Source organism: Helianthus annuus, chromosome 14 (genome assembly GCF_002127325.2).
Source record: "Helianthus annuus cultivar XRQ/B chromosome 14, HanXRQr2.0-SUNRISE, whole genome shotgun sequence".
In the NCBI taxonomy this organism is placed as follows: domain Eukaryota; kingdom Viridiplantae; phylum Streptophyta; class Magnoliopsida; order Asterales; family Asteraceae; genus Helianthus; species Helianthus annuus.
The window spans coordinates 153,224,207-153,248,887 of NC_035446.2; the positions used below are offsets into that span (position 1 = coordinate 153,224,207).

General features: G+C 35.7%; 1 protein-coding gene and 1 non-coding gene across 2 annotated transcripts; both read left to right on the top strand.

Moving 5' to 3' along the window:
* Positions 1-2,674: 2,674 nt before the first annotated feature.
* Positions 2,675-3,890, top strand: LOC110904486 (putative RNA methyltransferase At5g10620). Its single transcript, XM_022150331.2, has one exon. It carries the CDS (start codon positions 3,246-3,248, stop codon positions 3,819-3,821), a length of 576 nt encoding a protein of 191 aa, XP_022006023.1. The 5' UTR covers positions 2,675-3,245; the 3' UTR covers positions 3,822-3,890.
* A 772-nt stretch (positions 3,891-4,662) lies between these two features.
* TRNAP-AGG lies at positions 4,663-4,734 on the top strand. Its single transcript has one exon. It is a non-coding gene; the product is annotated as a tRNA-Pro (tRNA).
* The last annotated feature ends 19,947 nt before the right edge of the window (positions 4,735-24,681 follow it).

Sequence of the window (24,681 nt, forward strand, 5' to 3'; positions counted from 1 at the left end):
AAATGTAAAAATCTCAGCTTTCTTATTAAAACCCGGAAACGGCTCTAAATCGTATTTTAAGCGTTTTAGCGCATAGTAAGCGTTATACCCGTTTTAAACATATAAGACTTATACCTACTGATGTATTTGGCATATTTTCATATAATAACAGTAAGTATAAGTATATGAACCCAGATTTCCAGTTTTGGCATTTTTAGCCCTTGTGAAATTACTAAAATACCCCTACGGTGCATAGTTTGATTTTAAATGTTAAGTTTGGTATATGGGTCATACCCTACTGTTATAATATGTTAAATGGAGTATATTTACTGTATAAACCAGACCCGAAACTCAGATTTCTAATTTGACTCTTTTATAATCTTTTAAATGACCAAAATGCCCTTCTAAGGCATAAATTGAGTTTAAAATTATTCCGGGCAATATAGAACATAACTTATTGATGTTATAGCATATTTAAAGCATATTATCTCAGGGAACTTGCATTTGACTCTTTTGGCTACCCGTAACGCCCTTTTTGCGTTCGGTTCAGTTTACGTAACTAGTTTGCGTAAATTGACCGAAACGGGTCAAACGTTATCATTTTTATCTCAAAATCCACAGAATGTATTTAGTATACCCATATTATACAAGTATTCAAACTTGTCGGGTCTAAATCACATTCTATCCGGTCTTTCGCTTAATCGTGCGCTTGTACCGTTTCGTCCTTAAAACTAACCGGTCTAAGCTAAAGCTTAAATAAAAGACCCGTTAGGAAATCTAATAGGTTATTATAAACCTTTGTTCCAGATTAGGAGGCCCAGTAAAAGCTACCTACACTTACTGTTTGTGATTCATACTTGCTCAGGTAAATACAATTTTGACTTATTTTCCCTATACGGGCTTGGGGTACGGTATTTAAAATACCGCTTGATCGGGCGCACAAGTCCTGCACCTTATGGGTGTACAGTCTTGAATAGCTTGTGCGACTCGTTTAAACAGTCTTGTCTTACTTTAGGCTTTGGGGGGTTATTGACCGTGTCCTGGATATCCTTGGCATTATCTTACGAGATGGCCACGACCAGAGCACGGGGTGTAGGCGTACACCCGGCGTGTATAACTCTTTAATGTGGTGTGTCATTTAACCTTTAGCCCGGACAGCAGATCCCGGGCCACCATAAGTACGGGTACATGTAAATCGTTCACAAGTTTATATTGCATAAATATCCCAAGTTAATAAAAATATTTATGCCTTGTGCATTTAAATCAATTTTCAATCATTTTCAAAATGAGTCAGTCGATTTGTATTTACCAGTGTAAACTGACGTATTTTTCCAAAAGGTTAAGTGCAGGTACTATACGAACTAGGCTGGCTGTTTCCTAAGAGCGTCCACTATAGTCTCGCAAGCTCGGACGACAAATAACTGTTGAACAATTTTATCTTATTTTATTTGATCCGCCTGTGGATCCGTTTCAACTACTTATGATGTTATTATGTCATTTTAATTAAAGTTGAAATGTATCTATTCTGCTTCCGCTGTGCATTATTATATTGTGTTGTTTGTCTATGACGATGCCAACTACGTCACTGTACCCCACACCGGGCCCACCGGTGACACGTGGAGATCGGGGTGTGACAGAATTTGGTTGGTATCGATATGTTTCGTTAAAATAGCGGCACTCAATATAGCAACTGAAAGAGAAACCTCAAAAATAAAGTCGCATTATGACCAAACGGATAGAAAAGAATAGAAATAAATATCAGTGCCGATGTGTTCGCTCGGCATCCATTCGGCTCATCTTGGTACGTTAGGTTACTGACACTTGCTATAGTTTAAAATAAATAAATAAATAACATGTTTTGAATGCAACCATTTTTTCAACAAAATTTATACCGGAATGCGGAAAGATAGATTAAACACATAGGGGAAAATTATTGTACAAATAAAGTTAACGTACTAAACGTACAAACTGAAGGAAAAGACAAAAAAACGCGGTGACATTTTTGTAATTATCTGCTTGTAGGGTAATTATCAAAATTACTTTACAAATGATACTGTAGAGTAATTTTGATATTTTGTAGACTAATTTTGTAAAATTTTCTTGTAGAGTAATTTTGATATTTTGTAGAGTAATTTTGTAAAGTGTTATTGTAGAGTAATTTACAAAATTAATCTACAAGATTAAAATTATTCTACAGGATCAGTTTAGAAAATTACTCTATAAGATCAAAATTACTCTACAAATGATTCTTGCAGAGTAACTTACAAAATTACTCTACAAGATCAAAATTATTCTACAGGATCAGTTTACAAAATTACTCCAAGATCAAAATTACTCTACAGGATCATTTGTAGAGTAATTTTGAATTGTATGTTGTTTGATAAACTTGTAGGGTAATTTTGATTCACTTGTAAAGTAATTTTGATGCAGAGTAATTTTGATACACTTGTAGAGTAATTTTGATAATTACCCTACAAGATCAAAATTACTCTACAAGAACATTTTACAAAATTACTCTACAAAAGATCAAAATTACTCTACAGGATCATTTGTAGAGTAATTTTGATAGTTACTGATAATTACGAAAATGCCACACGTGTTTTTGTCTTTTTCTTTAGTTTGCACGTTAACTTTATTTGTATTTGATCTTTTGCCCAAACACATATTAACTGAGGTAAAAAACAAATCATCAAATGATAATATGTAAATATCAGCCCCAAGCCCCCAAGCCCCCTAAATGGTTTGATAATACGAAGAGACTAGCTTATCTTTGAGGCTGAACTGATCAATCTTGCATCCACGCAATTTTTGTGGATTTTGGAAGCGGTTTTAATCCGGTTATTCTCTGTGGATTGCCATAGAAATCGGAGCTCGAACCTAGTCAAGGTCTTGTAGATGAACAGATTATCCATTCTGTAAGTATTTGCTATCTGCACGCTATGTGTTCGACGAAATGCCTACAACAAAGGTTGCTTTTAACTTCATACCAGCACACAATCCTGCACCTTAATTTTTTCTTTAAATCTTGTATTCGTATAATACATATCAACTGAACACATTTGTACTGGTAATTTGTCATCGGATATCAATACTTGATCTTAACCCGAACCTGTAGCTCTTCAGCTTTGCAAGAGTTAAGAGTTTTTGTGGGACTGTTTTCGCCACTTGGACCCGTGATACACCGGTCGCAAGTTAGGAATAAAAGGGATTCTTTAACCTCTATGTAAGTTTTAGTCTGTTTATATTGTGGTGAAGAGAATTAGGAAATGGCTATGTATATGATGAGCGCGGTCAACATAAAGAACAACCAAGTTCCTAATATGGGTACTAAAACTAGAGGATCCAAATACGCTGGTCAATCCATAAAACCACTCCCAATCCACATCCTAACAGTTGGTAAGACCAGATCACCAGGAGTTCAATTGATAGTCAAGGACTATATAGACAAGCTCAAACCTTACTGCCCGGTGCATGACCTTCGCATCAAATCGAACCCCAAGAATTCAACTGAACCAAGGGTCCAGATTGAAAACGAAGAGACGGGTTTCATGAATTTTATTAAGTCAGATGATTGGGTGGTGATGTTGGATGAGAATGGGAAGGACTTGAGGTCAGAAGAAATGGCGGATATGATCGGGGATGCTGGAAACAAAGCAAGTGGTTCGAGATTGGTGTTTTGCATTGGAGGAGCTTACGGGCATGGATTGAAACTAAGGGAGAGAGCCAATGTGAAGGTTAAGTTGTCGTCGTTGGTACTTAATCATGAGATTGCATTGGTTGTGCTTGTTGAGCAACTTTATAGAGCTTGGACTATTCTCAAAGGTCAAAAATACCATCACTAGATGCGCATCTTGGTTCAGATCTTTTACTTTTGAACATTCATTAATAATGTAGATATCCCATCTTGAATGTAGGATTTGTTATGTTTTACTCTTTAGACAAGACATAAGTATACAAATTTTTATTTGGATTTTTTTCTTCATATTTAGTTGGTAAACTTTTGACAGATCAGTTATAGATCGAGTGTATGCTAACAAGTTTGTTTCGTATGTCTCATCATCATATTTTCTATTTTCGGTTAGTTCCACATTTGTAGTGTCGATTTAGAAAACACACACCATATCTATATCACTCATTTTATAGCACCCGATATCTTATCCGAATAAGATGCTCTCGAAAGTCAAAAGGAATACTTCACTGGTTGAAGTATAAGGCAAAACAAACCCAAACACTTAAATTTTGGGTCATAATTCATAAACTTATAATGGGTTGAAGGTAACCTGTTGGGTCATAGTGGGCCTTTTTCAATGAGTTTGTATGGGTTCAATTGAGAGAGTTGAATACTTGAATATGACTAACGATTAACAATGGTCTGGAACTCACAGGATACATTCAAAAAAGAAAAAAAAGAACACGACATGTATGGTATATCAATACATTATATCAATCGTAAAAGATATGACTGTTCTTAAATCAATGAAAACCAGTGACATGAAAATCAATTGATAGGATCGGGTTGCAAATAAAAGAAGTTTATTTATAAATGGGAGTAACGATATATACATCCTTACAAAATCTTCCTAACTATAAAATAAGACGAAAGAGCGGAATAGAGGGAAATAAATAATAATCATTTTTATACCTAAGTATGTGTATTTCGGTAGTTTATTTATAATCAACAATGGGCATTTGGTCTAGTGGTATGATTCTCGCTTAGGGTGCGAGAGGTCCCGAGTTCAATTCTCGGAATGCCCCGATTTTTTATTTTTCTATATTTTTCTATGAAGATACAAATAAACTAATAATAATAAAGTAGTTAAAAGGGCATGCTAGGTGGTTGTATCTTGGAATAAGCATATTGGATAAAGATCAAGTTTACTCTTTTTGGTTAATGATGAAACAAAGGATAACAATAAAAGATTATTATTTATTAGAGGGTGTTTTGGGGTTGAGTTTTAAAAATAGATTATTCGTTTTGAATAATTAGAATCAGATAATTAATTGTAACAAAACGTGATGTTGAAAGATAGTGTTTGGATTTGATTATATTACTTGATATCACAATAATTAGATAATCAACTATTTGAGTGTTTGGCAAATATATATTTAAAAAAATAAACAAGTGAAAATCATTTTCTAAACGTAAATAATCAATTTTTGAAAAACTGCGTTTTGTTGCAGTAGGGAGGAGCTGATTTTGGAAAACTGCGTTTTGTAACTTTCTAAACGCAAATAATCAATTTTTTAATATTTTTACCCAAACACTCAAAACTGATTATTTACGATTTCAAAACTCAATAATCTAAAAATCTCCTACAAAATTCAACTCCAAACACCCTTTTAGTCTTATAAACGAAGGTGAGTATAAATCAAGTGTAAATCGAGTGCGAATCTTATGGTACTATGACATTGATTAAAGTGTTAAAGTGTAAGCATGGATTATTGAAAAAATCCAATATTCTTATAATAAAACAAACACTTAATGTTTACCTTCGTTTAATACTGCCAAATAATAATCTTCTATTGCTATTCTTACATACATCTGTTAATTCTTATCACTCATCCAGATGAGATAACTACACTTAATAACTTAAATTAGACCGTTGTATTTGCCAGAATACTTAGCGCTTTATATAGAAACAATTACACATTTACTTGAGTTAACTGCCATTTTCGTCCCTGTGGTTTGGTCATTTTGGTCATTTCAGTCAATTTTTCAAAAATGCGCCATTTTCCTCCCCGACGTTCTGGAAGGGTGCCATTTCAGTCCAAAGATCATAACCCAGTTAAGTCGGTTAGTAAATAAGGACTGATTGTGTAAATTTGTAACATAAAGGACTGATTGTGTAAATTTGTAACACCACCACCACTAGCCCTGCCACCACCACCACTCCGCTGCCACCACCGCCACCACCGCCACCACCGCCACCACAGCCACTGCCACCACCACCACCACCACCGCCACCACAACCACTGCCACCACAGCCACTCCTTCTCTCTCTCTCTCTCTCTCTCTCTCGTCGTTATCTCTCTCTCTCTCTCTCCGACTGTGATGATGATTGCAGGTTGTCGGTTTTACAGCGGTGAACGGAGGTGCGGTGATGAACGATGAACGAGAATGTGCGGTGGCGGCGGCAAACATCACGTTTGCTTCAAATAGAAGCCTCCGGATATTACCCCGCCAAGATACGGTCTGTTTCAAGCTTTGTTCGATCCACTCAGACGACGACAAATTTATCATCATCATCATCATCGCCTCTATTAATAGCTGTTTTCCCTCATAATGTAGCCTCTACCAGGAGCAAGACCAAAAGAATACCAATATGTTTCCATTGTATTGTGGGAAATAATATTTGAAGGAAGCAACAGTAACAGCAGCAACAACATTATCATCAATCATCCTCCAATCCCATCTGTGCAACTCTCTTCAACGAAACTAAAATCTCTCTCACCGGAGCCTTGTTCCTCTAAGCAATTTCACTTTCAACTTATTCATCATACTATGGTGGTGATTGCAGAGCATACACCAATCCATCCATCAATGTTCATCAACAGTCACCGTTCATCATCGTCATCATCTCCGTCAACGATCACAACGATCACCAAGCACATCACCACCGCTGTGTTCGGAGTTCTCGAGACCACCATGCCGGATAACCACCTGAACTTAACCTGAACCTCACTCCGGTCATCGTTCACCACCGTTCATCGTCGTCATCCTCTCCGACAACCCTCGTTCACCACCGACCTCCGTGGTGAATGAGGTGGAGATGGTGGTATGAGATGTTGGTGGCAGATCGGAGTGGTGGTGGTGGCAGTGGCTGTGGTGGCAGTGGCTGTGGTGGCGGTGGTGGCGGTGGTGGTGGTGGTGGTGGTGGTGGCAGTGGCTGTGGTGGCGGTGGTGGCAGCGGAGTGGTGGTGGTGGCAGGGCTAGTGGTGGTGGTGTTACAAATTTACACAATCAGTCCTTTATGTTACAAATTTACACAATCAGTCCTTATTTACTAACCGACTTAACTGGGTTATGATTTTTGGACTGAAATGGCACCTTTCCAGAACGTCGGGGAGGAAAATGGTGCATTTTTTAAAAATGGACTGAAATGGCCAAAGTGACCAAACCACAGGGACGAAAATGGCAGTTAACTCCATTTACTTTATACGATAAGTTTAAATTGGAGTGTAAATTACGATTTTGGCCCATGTGGTTATATCACTTTTACAATATTAGCTCAAAATAGGATCTTTCAATATCTATGCCCCCATGATCTTTATAACTAACTATTTTGGCCTCTGAGTCTAACTCAACCCCTTACCCTGGTTAAGTATTTGTCACATGTTAGGCACATGATGTGTATATTTGTAATTTCTCTCCCCCTTTACCGACTTTATAAAAAATAAAACAATAATTAAATTTGATGGATGGGAAATTAAAACCTTTGACTTTTTCTGTTTTCATTTTTGAGAGTATCTATAACCTACAACTTTCTTTCTTTCCTTAAATTACAAACATGAACCTCAATAGCCTGCAACTTTTTAGATTTCAGAAGTCTTAAGGCAAAACGAGTGTAGTTAATGGAGATTTTGGTATGCACACATCACGAGATTTAAACAGTTGTTCTTGGAAACATTATCGTCGCCAAAGTTGTTGAAGATTTGAGAGTTAAGGTTTCATTTGAAGACGAAGACGATGCTTGTAACACCCCAAAACCCGAATGTTTATATTTGTCGTATGTTCCTATATGACTTAGCATGAAATAAATAACTAGGCTATTTAACCTAGTTAAGTGTGTGGTTAAAAGTATTAAATGATGAAAGTAGTGCAAATTATGTTAAGTGACAAACACGAGGGGCTGGAACAAGATAGAAGTTGGGTTATTAAAATGAAATATCACCACACACAAACACACACTTCGTATGTGTTCTTGAACGTTCAGGAGCTCCAAAGAGCCAAAACCCTAACTCAACTATAACCATCAAATTGAAGGGTGAATCAAGGCTTAAATTCACAATGGAACATGGATTAATGATCAGCTTTACAAAGGGATCATAAGGTATGTCTTAAAATTTAGATTGGTGATTATGCACGAAGTGGGTTATGTTAGAAATCGCGAAATTGTATGAAATTGAGTACGAGTATGTGTTAGAATCATCATATAGGACATGGATCATGCGTGGTTTGGGGTAATTTGATGTTTGGAGGTGAAACCCACTTCTAGTGGTGAAGATGGCGACATGGGTGTGTCACCCATGTCCAATCCTTGTTCAAATCTTGTTGTGCTATGTTTTATGTAATGCGTTCTTGTTAGGTAGATTGAATGCGATATGAATTTGTTGATGTTTTTGTGTAATTGATGAATGAAAGCATGAAGTAGGAAGTAAAGCATGAAAAACTTGTACATTATGCATAAATTGTGGCATGCACACCAAGTGTTTGATGAAATGCCTAGGTGAGATTAATAGATGAAATGGTATGCAAGTAATGGATGAAATCGTATAATATGGGGATATGATGTATTTGATGATAAATAAACATGAGAAATCTATTTTTAGATGGAATTCATGTAGGATTTGGTTGGCCATGTTATTTGGTAAAAGTATGCATTAGAATATTGTACTCTATGTTGGAGTGGTATGATGTTTACTACATGTTTGAATAATTGCTTAATCAAAATTGATAAGTAAAAGTACTCTAAGTGTGAAGCATATGAGATCATTAGAACAGGATGAAGTTAGAATGATGTTGGGTTGTTAAGCATAGGTCATGGTGTTAGTTGTAGAATTATGTTACTAGAATGAACGGAATTGAATATGTTTGGTGTGTGCATATAACTAGATGATCATGTGGTTGTATGCTTATTGCATCGTGAGTATGAAATGTATATAGTGTCATTAGTATAGTCTACTATAATGACATAGATGTATGAGGTTAAGTCGAAAGTTCATATGATAAATCATTGACTTTCTGAAAGTCAACTGTGCATAAGTAGCAATGTTAGACTTTTTGTCACAATTGTAATATTATAGAAAGTCATATGATGCGTGTTATATCCATATGTGTTATATGTGATGACGTGATGAATTATATGAGTTTGAAAAGATTGACTTGTGGAAATATGCCTTATGCTTGTTGGAATTGACTAATGAAAGTCAAATGTGAAACATGAATTTGATATGATCGTTAATATATACAATCATGTATGCTAACAAGAATGTGAATGCTATGACATGAAAGTATAGGGATCATGTCAAGATGGATGGAAGCATGGAAGGCTAACGGGTCAAAAGGAGGCGAGTAAACGGATGCGAATACGGACACTTAAGGTAAGTGATTTCTGAATCACTTCTTATTTATAAATGAAGTTTGGTATGTTGTATATAGGGAACCATGTAAGAATTTACGGGTAAGGGTAATTACCAAGGTAAGTGTTAGGGGAGGATTTTCTAACAATTAGTGATCCTTATTTGCTATCCTAATTAGTGATCCTTACTTCTGTGACAGATAATGATCCTCAGAAAAGCTTCAGGATCAGGATCATGGATCACCCTAAGGATCCTCATACTAACGATTGGCTGTTTGTGTTTCGTATTGTTTTGCAGGAGTATTGAGCTTGACTTGGTCTTGGCAACGTTACTATGGAATATTCCACGGGTATTTCGCACACATTTGAATAGAAATGGACGTTGTGGAGAACGTAGGAGCATGGCACAAAAGTCGGACAATTAGTTAGCTTAGTTAGCTTTCATTTTTAAAGGGGTGACGAGCTAAAATTAGAACACTTAGTCATTTTCAGTTACACACACACTCTCGTGCAATTGCAGTCTCAAAGCTCTCAGCAAACACTTAACAAATCTCACACTTTTACACGATTAACCATAGTGATCCTTGTACTTAGCTCGTCACTATCCGAAGTTGTAAACTTTTATTGATTTATTTGAGCTTGGTGATCGGTAGTTTCCATCACCCGAGGTTTTTTATGCCGGAGATCATTCATTGATCAAGGGCTTTTTCCTCGTATAAATCCTTGTGTCGTTTGTGCAATTTACATCGAAGTGATCCTTATTATTGTTCTTCATTTCAAGCATCATTCCCCATAACTAAGAGTTTGGTTGCATTATCCTCATTAGATTTTTGACCAAAACAGTAAGTTCATATGAACTTCGTCTATCCTTAATGTAAATTAAGATGATAGTCTCATCGTGTTAATGAAATGTTCATTATGTTGCTGAATGTTCATTGTATTAATGGAATGTTCATTATGTTGTTGAATGTTCATCGTGTTAATGGAATGTTCATTATGTTGCTGAATGTCCATCGTATTAATGGACTATTCATTATGTTGTTGAATGTTCATCGTGTTAATGGAATGTTCATTATGTTGCTGAATGTCCATCGTGTTAATGGAATGTTCATTATGTTGCTGAATGTTCATCATGTTAATGGAATGTTCATTATGTTGCTGAATGTTCATTATGTTACTGAATGTCCATCGTGTTAATGGAATGTTTATTATGTTGCTGAATGTCCATCGTGTTAATGGAATGTTCATTATGTTGCTGAATGTCCATCGTGTTAATGGAATGTTCATTATGTTGCTGAATGTCCATCGTGTTAATGGAATGTTCATTATGTTGCTGAATGTTCATCGTGTTAATGGAATGTTCATTATGTTGCTGAATGTTCATCGTGTTAATGGAATGTTCATCATGTTTGTTGGAAGTTAGTCGGTTATGTTTGTTTGTAATTGCATTGATTTGTGTTAATATGATTGTAGATAAGACTCAACTTACAAATAAGTGAATATGACTTGTATGTATGTATGTAGATAGGGATCTGTAGCGTGTGTAAGTAGTGTGAACTTGTATGTACGTACCTATGAATGGGATACGTATGAATGTACTTAGATATATGAAAGTGTATACACGTGTTGTAATCTAATGGTTGTAGATCACTGGTATACGTATATGTGAAGATGTGGGTTTTCAATATGTTTGAGATTACGTACTCCTAACCATGTTACTATTGAGAATGAAATAAATGGAGTGCAGGTATGGGAATGCCGGACTCTCGAGGAATTGATGTCGCACTCGAGTAAATAAAATTGAGAGGATGTTTCAATGGAATACCTTACGTAGTTAGAATGCGATATAGCCTTTTAAGTATATGTATTAAATTATATATGATGTTACCATGTACTAACGTGTTGGTTATATATGGTGAGCGCAGGTTAATTAGATATTCATGATGGACATGTGAACGAGGATCAAGTTGAAGATCATGGATTGTACGGGAAAGCGGTCACGTTGTTTGTAATCATTTGTTAACATAGCTACATTAAATAAATGACGAATGATGTATTTATGTTAGAAGGGTTGACCTAAAGGGTATTTAATTATGTTAGAGTAGTTAAAAGAAATAAATTTTACGGCTCATTTTCCGCTGCGTCGTTTTGGGTCAATCCATGAATAGGGTCTTACAATGCTGATGGTGGTCGGGTCAGGTGGGGGTGGTGCGATGGTTGTCGGATTTGGTGGGTCAACCGGATTTGGGGGTGTATGGTGGTGGTTTAACGACGACACCAACTCCCTACGTCCCAGATCTGAATCGGATTTGGTGGGTTTCATTCGAACACACAAACACTAAATCTGAATCACCCACTCTTAGTCTTTAACGACATCACCAACTCCCTATGTTCCAGATCTGAATCACCCACCCTTTACCAACATCACCAACTCCTTACGTTTCAGATCCGAAATCGAGAAGGAACAGGAGAGATCTGGTGGTGATATTGCGTTTCAGGTGGTTTGCGAGGGTGTTTGAATCCAAGTTTGTAAGTGTGATTTATGATTTTTGAAGATGGTGGTAGTTGGAGATGGTGATTTATGGTTTTTAAATCCATGAATGTTGATAAGTTAAAGGATGTTGATTTGATAGATATAGTGAAGTTATGATAATTGATGCTGGAATTGAATGCTTGTGTTGTGGTTTTGAAGAATTTGGTTAAAATTAATATCTCAATGAATCCTCTGCATATAGACAGGTCACTATTTAATTTATGAATCCTCTGAAGAGATTAGTAACATGGCCTCTGTCTAGAACTGTAAAGCCGGACGTCTACCATTCACGTATTTAGGCTTGAAAGTCGAAGCGAATATGAATAGAGTGGTTAACTGGAAAGAGGTTATAGATAAGTTTAATAAGAGATTATCTAATTGGAAAGCAAAACTATTGTCATTCGCAGGGAGAATTACGCTTGTCAAGTTGGTTCTAGGCTCCTTACCAAATTACTTTTTATCACTGTATAAAGCTCCGAAGGCTGTCCTAAAAAAACTTGAAGGCATAAGAAGAAGGTTTCTATGGGGTGGGTGCGGAGCCGCGAACAAAATTCGATGGATGAAATGGGAGAGGATTGTGGCATCTAAAAACATGGGGGGTCTAGGAATTGGTGGGATAAGAGAGATGAATCAGGCTCTTTTGCTGAAATGGAGGTGGAGGTATAAAGTAGACCCGAATCAAATATGGGTCAAGGTTATCAAGGCATTACATAATAACAGGAGGAAATCACAAAGTGTTCAGGTAAAAAAATCAATAACAGGTGTATGGAAAACAATTATAGGGATCGAAGATGAGTTCAAGAAGGTAGGTATTGATGTGGCCCGTAACCTTAGGAGTAAAGTTGGCGACGAAAGTAAAACGATGTTTTGGCTGGATTCGTGGGCGTCTTCTCGGCAACTTAAAGATGAATTTCCACTCATATTCAGCATAGCTAAGGAAAAGAAGAATAGAGTAAAACAAAATTACAAGGTGAATAATGGGGGGATCTTATGGGATTGGAAATGGAATAGACTTCCTAGCACCGATGATGAAAGAACTGAATGGGGGATCCTAAAAACATTATTATTACAGCAAGCCGTTGGCCAAGGTGAAGACTTTTGGAGCTGGAAGAACAATACAGAGGAAGGATTCTCAGTGAAAAGCATTAGAAAGGAGCTGGCTGGCATTATCGACATCAACAATGTACCGAACGGTTTCGAGTGGTGCAAGATCGCTATGGCCAAGGTTAATTGTTTTGCTTGGCGAACGGCTGAAGGCAAAATTCCAACGACGGATGGTCTAAGGAGAAGGGGGGTTCAATTGGGTTCGGCATTATGCAGTGCATGCGACGCAGCCCCCGAAACAGGGAACCACGTCCTCATCCATTGTCCGAATGCTAGGAGTGTGTGGATGCAGTTGTGGTCTTGGCTGAAACTTCCGTTCCGGGACCATAGTGAAGATCTTATATCTTGACTCGCTGATAAAACGGAGTGGCCTCATAACAAAGAAAAATTAATTTATGCAGTTTACCTCCTTGCTGTATGGCACTTGTAGAAAAATAGGAACAACAGAATTTTCAACAATTCGCATCTGGATCCTAGCAGGTTGGTGGAAGAGATAAAAGAGGAGTCGTTCGAGTGGATAAGGATCAGATCAAGGCGCACAAGAATAACATGGGACGTATGGAAGAACTTTTCTTTCACGGAGCATAGTTTATGAAGGTTCATGTTTTTAGTTCTTGATTTGTTTCTCGATGTATAGTTTTGTTATCCTGGTCTTTGTTACTTGACTTTGTTTCTGCGACTTCATAGCACCTTGCTATTTGTCGTTTTGTCCTTGATTTGATGAATAAAGGTTCCATTGTTGCTGTTCAAAAAAAAAATTTATAGTCGAAGTTTCTGCATGTGCAAGAGATATCTTTGTTGAAATGCATTATGATTCGAACTATTGATTTGTTCTTGTTCATGAATTTAGGTTTTATTTTTGATTTGTTCTTGTTCATGAAGATCTGAAACTGAAATGTGGGTTTTGGTTAGGGGATGATGATGATGGTTGAAGGTGGTCATGTTCTTGAAGATCTAGGTTTGAAGATGATGTGTTCTTGAAGATGATGATGTGTTCTTGAAGATTTGGGTTAGAAGATGATGTGGAGATGATAGAAATTACAAAAAGGGGAGGAGAAACTACAAATATACCCATCATGTGCCTGACATGTGACAAATATCTAACCAGGGTAAGGGGTTGAGTTAGACTCAGGGGTCAAAATAGTTAGTTATAGAGACCATTGGGGCACATATATTAAAAAAATCATATTTTAGGCTAATATAGTAAAAGTGATATAACCACAGGGGCCAAAATCGTAATTTACTCATTTAAATTATGTTTGCTAATTTTGTAGGACTTGAACCCGTAACACCTTGACAAGGATAGACACCTCTTGCTACTACCTCATGAGGCCATCAACATTACACATGTAGTAATGATATATTAGTATTAGTAATCTTTTAAAAATGAACGTTAGTTTAAAAGACCAAAGTTGTTAGGGTTAATTGCACGATAAGAACTAAATCATTAATTTCTGAAAAGAAGTACAAAAATGTAAAATACTTTTGCTAATATTTGTTCTATATGTTCTCGAATAAAGAGTTAATGTTATGTATATTCTCGAATAATTTGATGACACATTTGTATCATCCGTACAACTATCAGTTTGATGACACATGCCCTTTCTTCTTTCTGGAGTCTTTTTCATTGCCTTGGTACAATTTCATGATATGCAAAAAATCTTTAATTATTCAATTAATAATTGTGTGGCCATACGTCCAATAATTTGGATTTTGATACCAAAACTCCCTTTGATTTTAAAACTATAGTTATATACTATCTTTTTACCACCGCAAAGAATTTTTATTTAAAATTACCGGTTTTTATTTTGTTTTTTTTTTTTCTGTTTTTGATTTTTAATAATTGTTCAGATATATTTATTAAACTGGATATTAAATATGTAACAAACAAAATTGTAAAACAGCCGACAGCTCCATGCCAAGTTAGTCAAGGCCATGTTGAAGTTTCGATTCTTTAATATTATTGTTTATTATGCATAAATATTTAAACATAAAGTCAAGATTTTAATATTAATTTTTTTTTACTTGTTAAAACAACTTGTGTTACTTAGAATAAATAATATCTGATCATGTGGACAGAAAAAAAAATGTATTATTTGTAAAGTGGGTCGGCGGCAGTCGTGTATGTACACTGACTATGACAAATTTAGAGAGAGAATGAAAAATGTGATCATTTTCATCACATTGTTACCTAATTTTTTAAAGCTTGATCTTCGGAGTTCGTTTCGAATTCGAAATCGAAATTCGATTATTAAGAATTCGTTTTGATTATAAGAATTCGAATTCGATTCAATTTGAGTCAAGTAAATTGAATACGAATCGAATTCAAATTTATAATTTCAAATTCGAATAAAATTTATATATTTTATTTATTATTTATATAGGTAGAGGATCCTGTAAAAAGTGCTCAAAGTGTGAGAAGTGTAAGAAGTGTATTATAACACTATATATAATACTATATAACACCATATAAACACCGTATAACAATATATAACACCATATAATACCATATAACACTATGTAAAACTATATATCATTATATAACAAATATAACACTATAGGTTGTCTGATAGCATGTCTATTATAGATGTATAGTGTTATATTTGTTATATAATGATATATAGTGTTACATAGTGTTGTATGGTATTATATGGTGTTACATATTGTTATACGATGTTTATATGGTGTTATATAGTATTATATATAGTGTTATAATACACTTCTTACACTTCTCACACTTTGAGCACTTTTTACACTAACCTTACCCTATTTATATATATTATTTTTATATATAATACATATATAACTTTTATTGGGCTATACTATAAATTATTTACAAAATTTATTCCAAGTATTAATTTTACTCATTATCAAACCCAATACATGGCTCATAACTAAAACCTAAGTAACAAATCTATTAATAGATTTCTAACCCTAAATTATTAACTTGTAATATGGAGTGTTTATTCCCAACTTCTCGTTTTGAATTTTAGACTTCTGGTACTTTATTTGAAACTTGGGGGGGGGGGTAGTTGCACGGACCTCCCATCCGCCGAAGTATTGCAACTCCGCAAGCTAGCTTAGCCCCATAGCTGCCTGGCGGTGATTACCCACGGTGAAGAGCCCCAACACCCCATAAGGGCATTGCCGGGAATCGAACCGGTGACCTCAAGAAGAGGCGGGGTGAGGCTGGCCAACTGGGCTACCCCAGAAGGTTACTTTATTTGAAACTTTTTATTGTGATATCGTGCTTTATGGCTGCTTTAAAATTTTTGTTTCATTTTAATAGTTTTTTACATGTTTTAAAAGAATTCGAATCAAATCGAATTTATTTGAATTCAAATGTTTTATTGAATACGAATCGAATACGAATTGGACTTTTTATTCGAATATGAATTCGAATCGAATTGGATAGATTTTAATCGAATTCGAATTCAAGGAAAAATAAAGATTATTCGAATAATTCGATTCAAAGAATTCGAAAGTTCGATAGTCGATTCAATGAACACCTCTAAATCTAAAGACTAAAACATAAACTGAAACCACTAAAACTCAAATGATTAATCCCAAAATAAAGTTTGTAATCTTTTTCATTCTACATAGATGAATTGAGTTTGGTTACAATTAATGTAGATGATATACTTTTTTTCTCTAACAAGGACACCCCTCCCAAAAAGCCACAGAAAACTTTGGCGAATGCCCTTTGTTGTCGAATCGTACAAAGTTTAGGAGAAGATTTCCATTTGTCACCCCGCCAGAAAGCAGTCATTGAATGCCTACAGAGGGCTTACGCTCAGGATTTCTTAACCGTTATTTATATTGAAGGTTTGGGTCAACGTATGTCAGCGGTGGAGTACCGGTCAATCCTTAAGTACCGTTTGATGATCCCCATGTTCCCGAATGATGAAACTTGCCCAGTCTGCCGTAAAGCATGCCTGGATAAATACGGGGAGCATGCGTTACACTGTAGAGAGTTGCGGGGGTTTAAGTATCGATATGACTTTGTGCGAGACGCGTTAATGGATATTCTCAGACGAGCAGGGATCTCGGAAAAGAAAGAGGCACCGGTTAATTTTCTTACAGACCCGTCAGAGGGGAGATCCACCCTACGCCCAGCTGACGTGCTACTTTTTGGTTGGGAGGGCGGGAAACATGCTTGTGTCGATCTCACAGGTGTATCCCCACTAGCCGGGTTCCGGGAAAATGGTTTTGTGGCGGGGCAAGCGGTACTGAAAGCAGAGTCAAAGAAGGTGGAAAAGCACGCGAAAGCTTGTGAGGATAATCAGCATGCCTTTGTCCCGCTGGCGTTCGACACATTCGGCTCCTTGGCACCGGAGGCAGTTCGGTTCTTGTCTAGAGTTCAGCGTGTGGTCCACAACAACTTTTCGACCCCTCAGGGGCGAGACTTTGTTTTTAGTAGATTGGGGTTTTCTATTCAGAAAGGGATGGCGGCGCAGTTTATTGCTCGTCTACCCGCTATCCTTATGTAATTTACCTTGATGATTGGAATGAAATAACGAAATTGCTAAAAAAAATAAAAAAATTCTTAAAGTACTTTAGATTCTAGACATTCTTTTGGTATGTCGCTGGAATGAGTTTGAATTGGTCGATCACTTGATTTCTTCTTGCGGCTTAGTGGTGGAGTTTATTGATCACTTGCTTGCTTCTTACGTGGTGCCGTGGTGGAACATTTTTGTTACGTTGAAGCTTCCGATTTTCTAAGTCGGACTTTTCTTGCCAATCGGATGTGAAAACTTTCTACAACCTCAATGGGTCAAAAGATTGGAAGAAGGTGTTTGGTGCTATCTTTATATCTATATTTTTGACAAATTGCTAATATTCACCTTAAGTTAGAATTTCATAATGTAAGAATTAGAATGCATAAGGTTATATCAGTGGCGGAACCAGAATGTTAACTTAGGGGTGTTCCGATTTTTTTTTTCACCGTGCAACGGTTGCGGTTGCAACTGGTAAAAGCAAAGCTAGCTTCACTACCCGATAAACTAAAGGACAAGAACTATGTTGCTTGTTCTTGTTTGGATGAGCACTGATCAGCGTCTGGCCCCTGCACTCAGGTCGGCGTTTCGTTTCCTTCCAACACTCCACTGCCGCGCTTTGAAACTTCAAAAGGGTTATTAACTTATTTTGTATTTTGGGCTAACATATAAACTGTTTTGGCTAATAATAGATTCGGGCTTTAATAATAAGATAAGGGTTGGGTCATTATTATATATATTATTTTTAATTAATGAACAACACATTTTTCATTCACAATCCCAATAAACTTCATCTTCATAGGTCATCCGTAGTCACAAAGCCTCTTTAGGGCGTTATGCGACACGTGGCACACCACGTCATAGAGGGGCGTTATATCACTAGAGGGTGTATTCATAAAGCTCCTACCTCATCATTATTCAATTATTAATTTTCAGTTTTTTATAAGTAATTTCTAACTTTATAAATTTAAATGGAATCCTATTTTATAATTTTATAAATGGAATCTAAGAACTAGTTTTTTTTATTCGCTTGACAAGTTAAAGAAATAAATTCATAATAGTTTTTAGTTATAAAACTAGGTATTAATTGGCAAAGTTTAGAAATATATAGGGATTTAAAGTTCCTAACCTGTTTTAAATATATTAAGAATTACAGGGACTAATATTGTACAATATCAAAACTTTCAAAATTAAATAACAAACACCCGTTCTTCAGTTCATCTTCTCCGACTATTCCGACGGAGTTCCGGCAACTTCGGAATGGTTCGATCCCCTAGTGTTTAGCTCGTTTTTCCTGCACTAAAGTTTATCTCCACTCTTTTTCTAATTGATATCGCTAGTATTATCCCTTCAAGACCTTAATAAACTTCATCTTCTTCGCAATTTTTTGCCGACCAGATTTTTCATTTCCGGGGACCGGAAAATTTATTTTCATCTCATTTTCACCTACGTTTAGGGGTGTCCTCGTAGTTGTTTAAGGGTATCATTTCTATAAAACCGAAAAATATATATATAAATATACACTACCGACACGAAGTTGAGCCCTGTCCCATGCTACGGGAAAATTTATTTCTTACAAAAACCGTAAAAAAATTCTATTCGTGTTTGAGGATTGGCCGCCAAAGGTATCTATCCAGCAGTAGATCCGGCTCATAAAGAGCAAGGTCCGCCCCTGGGTTATATATATATGTTGTTTAAAATTGCTAATATTCACCTTAAGTTAGAATTTCAAAACTGTAAGAATTTGAATACATGAGGTTATATATATATATTAGTTTGCGATTAGGTAAAGTTAAAAAGATATATCATTGGATGCCATTGTAGGAGCATGTAAGGGTGTCGCGAGCCCATGTGTTGGATATTCTCGAGATGCAAATTGTTTGTCCTCAACCACAAAGATAATAATCTCTAACTTTTACCATTTACCATTTACCAATAGCATTGGTAGTACTTTCAACTTTCAACTTATTTTTCTTTGTTACTCTCAAACTAATTGAACTCTAACCCAGTTAGCTGATGTCAAATGCCACACCCAATGTTGTAGAAGGCGCTAGGCGCTAGTCGGGCGGTGAGGTACCGCCTAGGGATTAATCGGGAATAATCGGGATTAATCCGGATTAATCGGATTGGACTTTTTAAGAATAATTTTCCAAATACATATATATATATATATATCTTCTATATATAATAAATAAAAGTATTACTGGGACACGTGTCGAATTCTTAAGCCATTATTTTGATGAGTTTCCCGCTCAATCGATTGGATCCATTTTTCTGTTTGACCCGACCCTTTAGACTTCTACAATTTTTTTGGGCTACTTTCTCTCTCTATTCTGTTTCAACATTTGGAAAACCCTAAACCCAGTCTTCCCATGGAAGAGCACGCTATCGACAGATTCTGTTGATTCATGAAACAACTTTGAAGACGCCCTGATCCCCGACCGTCCGTGAAATTTTGTCTCCATTCGATTTGATGTATTCGAAAACCTTAAATCCAATCCAAAATTGAAGACGCCGCTAATCTGATCATGTAGCGTTTTGATTTTCAAGTGTTTACGAACATAATCTAGCCGATCTTGGTAAGTTTCTGTTGTTTTTTTTACATGAAATAGAAATTTGGATGGGCGTCTGGCTAATTCTAGGTTTTAAAGCTTGATTATTGATGTTCATGTATGGTCGAAACCTGGGTTGGTTCGAGGATGGATGGGTTTTGATATGGAACATTTTTTTTTGCCGTTGTATTGCACGTTTTTTGTTGTATTGGCTAATAATAATGTGTTTCTTTTGTTATATGGATTGGGTAGAATATCACAGAATTGTTATATATATGTTAGCTTCATTAAGATTTGTTGAGAATCATATAATTTTTAGGTTGGATCCAACGAGAGTTTTGAGAGGGACTTAGGTCTGGATTTTGCTATGGTTCTTATTCATGATGAAATTGATTTATTCATTTTCCTTTTTAGTTGTCTTACAATTATAAAATAGCTCAACCAATATATTTCATGATGAAAGGCCAAATTTGATACTAAAATAATTTCAACTATGATACAAGTTGTTGTTATGGTACCATGTAAAAATGTTTTAGTGATTGAACAGACATCTATTTTGATAATAAACAATGGGAAGTATATTACTATGAAACTCTAATGTCTTAACTCATGTTCTAAGGCTATAGTAAACTATAAGACTAATCGGTATGGTTAGGCTCATCCCCAAGGGATGGGCCGCCACGTTATCGAGAGTGAGGATGGGTCTAAAGGGGGTGGAGGATGGGGCTCCACCAAATTGCCCTCTTTAAACGTTGATTTGATTTTTTAGAGAGAGAAGAGAGAGAGATAATGGTGGCGTGTCGTGCTCGTCGCTGGGTAGACGGAGAAGTCGGGACGCTCCAAAGGGGGGCGGTGTGGTGGTGCGGCGCCGGGCCAAGGCCGGCCCCCATACCGTTTAGTCTAAAACAATAATACATATATCATGCCGACTAACCAAATAGCAATAGAATCATGATACTACCATTTCAGCTCTCAGATTTTTACATAATCTAAAATAAGTGTACTTGATACGTATAAATGAACTGTTTATAATCTCGGTTTTCCTTTTGCTTTACCTTCCCGTCTTCTTTTAGATCATATTCCTATGTTTTTTTTTTTTATTTTTTGAATATTATACAATTGTGTGCTTTATATTTGGCTACGATCATTTGCACTTTGATTCATTACCTTGTATTCCTTACAGTTCGTTCTATCTTCATTTTTCAAATTTTGGTCAATGATTTGAAAAACACATCCTAATTTTATGCTTTTTAAAATTTAATTTTTTTTAGATAATTTTGATTTTTTTTTTTCAGATTTAGTTAAACTGTTTAACATATATTTTGCAATGACTATAAACAAAAGCCAAAAACAACCACTATCTTGAGTTGATTTGTACTTAAAGCAACTTGTATTCATCCGTGGACAATTGTATGTTGCACTTTCGAGAGTAAAGAGTATAGCCGGAGCAAAGCTACTAATTTTTTACAAAGAGGAAGATGTTGTTTCCAAGGAAATTTTTAGAGAGTTATGATTACTTTATATTTCTATTGTAATTTATATTTTTTAGTTTTCGATTGTTGAAGGAAAATTTTGTTTCATTATTTGTTGTTTTTTTTTAATTTATTATTACTCATTAAAATTGAATTGCTCAACCCATGTATCACACGGGTAGCTAACCTAGTATATATATATATATATATATAACTTTATACTTTTTATTAATATTAATAAATTTATAAGTTTAAGAGATAACTTTGTACTTTTTATTAATAAATTTAAAAGTTTAGGAACCATATGTAAACTAGTGAAAGATAGAGGAGGTTAAATGTTAAAATATCTAAACTTATATGTTAAAACAGGTTTATAACTAAAATTTGGGCTTTAAACCATGGGACATGTTTCAAAAATTGGGTTTTTTTGGGTCAAAAAACATGGGCCCGATTAGTCCGATTTTGACCGATTTTTACCGATTTTGTCCGACTTTTACCGACTTTGACCGATTTTGACCATAACCGATTTTTTTGACCGACTAGCTTAAATTTAGGCAGTAACCTACCGCTTAGCGCCTAGACGCCGATTAATCGGCCGCTTAGGCCGATTTCTGCAACATTGGCCACACCATAAAAAAAACCATGTCACATGCCACGCCAACAAAAAAATACCATGTCAGACGTCACATCAGATGCCACGTCACTAAACAAGTGCCGCATCAAACTAGCTGGGTTAGAGTTCAGTTAGCATGGAAGTGTCAGAGGAAAATAAGTTGAGAGTGGCAGGGGTGCAGCTTTCAAGGGCCCGGTGGGGGGGGGGGGCGAACTTTTCGCTCAGTAGTGCTATTTATGTACGTTTCGTATAGAATTTTTTAGGCATATGCGTTTTCGAACCCCCGTTTTTATAAAAAAATAATTAAAAAAAAAACTTACTTATATAGCCCAAATAAAATATTTATATAGCCCAAATAATTATATTTGGGCCCAAATATTGTATTTGTAAACATGTTTGGAAGAATGTATTGATTATAGCTCAATTGCCCAAATAATTATAGCCCTAATAGAAAGCCCACCTTATTAAAAAAACCAAATTCGCTAAGTGGGGATTACGACCAGACGCAAGAACTGAGAACAGAAGGGGGAAAAATCGCTGCTTCTGGTGCCTGGTGCTGGCTGCACTGCTTGTTCAACTTCGAGTCTGCAATATATGTCATTCTTTTTCAGTCTTCGTAAGGTATGTGTTTTTAATCTTTAGGTTTAATTTAGGACTGCAATATATGTGATTTAGGTTGAAATTAGAGGTGAAACTAGGGGCGAATTTTTGCCCTAAACTTGTTGAATCTTTCTGTAATTATGTCTATTTTTATTTGTTTAATCTTAATGTGATTTAGATAGAAATTAGAGCTTGAAATTTAGGATGATTTGTTAACTTGTTGTGTTATTAGATTATGCTATAGAGAAGTATAAAAGCATAACTTCTTTTTTCAAAAGAAATAATGAAGAACAAGTAGTAGAGGGAATTGATGATGAAAACAATGAGATTAAACGTCAAAAAGCTTAAACAAGCGAACCGGTGAATGAACCGGTTAATGAAGCGAATCTAAACATTCAACAAGAGCATGATATTCCTCAAAATCCGATTAACATCAATGAAGTGGATGTTAGTAGTCTAGAAAGAGATCCCGCTAAGCGACTTGGAATATCGAAATATTCGGTTAATATAAGGGAGCAAGTAAGACTAGCTTACATATCATTAGGAGTGTATCAAATAAAGCTTGAAGAGTATAAGTCTAGATGTCCAAAGAACAATCTTCATAGATTTAAATATGTTTGGTTTGATATGTTCCCTAATTGGTTAGAGTATTCTCCAATGAAACACAAGGCTTATATTTCTTCATCCAGGTGAACCGGGTACCCACCTTCCTCTCATTTTTAATGTTTTGGTGTCTTTGTTCAGTTGTTTGTTAAACAATGTTTCCTTTTTTAATGTTCGAGAACGTGTTTTATTTGATATTAATGTTTGACCCGATCCGACCTGACCCGAATCGAATCACCAACGTCCGACCCGAACATATCACCTCGAAACAAAGCGATAGAAATTTTTTTAGGTCCGTTGACTTCCGATCCCTCGGTGGAAATTTTCAAGCTTCACCACTGGAGAGTGGTGTGATATAATTCGTAAGTTGAGAGTATTATCGACCAAATGGTGAAAATTAAGATTATTTAAATCAAATATCCCTAAAAAGTTTGTATATGTTTAAGTATTCTCGAGTCAAGTATTTTGATGAATAAACCAATCAATAAGAACCCATGTTTTCATATACCAAGAATGTATCGTGTTTGGTTAATGTTCCAACTTCCAAACAACCAATGCACGGATACCATGTTATTTTAACTTTAATTGGTATATAACCAGTCCTAATATATTTTATAATATTAAAGGAAAAAAGTTATAATGATACATAGATTACATATAAAACCCTAAAGAATGAGGAAGTATAAAGATTAATTAGAGGAAGTATAAAAATTAATTAAACCCTAAATAATGAGGAAGTATAAAGAATAATCTTTCTATACTAATAAATAAAAATCTTTTTGTATACGTGTCACTCTCTGGTACCTTATTCCTTTTAATAATAGTATTACATACTAATTTTATACACAAAATATAATATAATATTAATTAATATAGTTAGGGATAAACGTCTAAATTCAAATTTAATTAATAATTATCTATAACAAATATAATTGTATTAAATAATATAATAAGTATAATATTATTTAACATAGTTAGAGATCAAAAGCATAATTTCAAATTTAATTTTTTTTGAACGGCTAACTGCTTTCCACGTGTAAACACACCCTTTCGGAGCTATGTCCAAAGGCCAACTACTCGACCACCGCTAGAAAGCGTAGCACACCCCTGATGCGCAGAAACCCCGTGGAATAGGTAAAACTGCGCCCCCTCAGACTCGAACCCGGGTAAAACCCCGGACCAAGCCTTCACCGAGATGGGAACAACCACTGCGTTGCAGTGGAAGACCCTCAAATTTAATTAATAGTAAATTACTTTTTGAGTCCCTATGTTTTAGTGGTTTAACCACTTGAATCCAAAATCAACAAGTTTAACACCTTGAGTCTCTAACCGCTCATTCACACCGTCTGTAAAAAATTCAAAAAACCTTCTATAAGGTTGAGTTCTCTAAGTTCTCACAACTCGTAGAAGTTTTTATTTTACCCTAACCA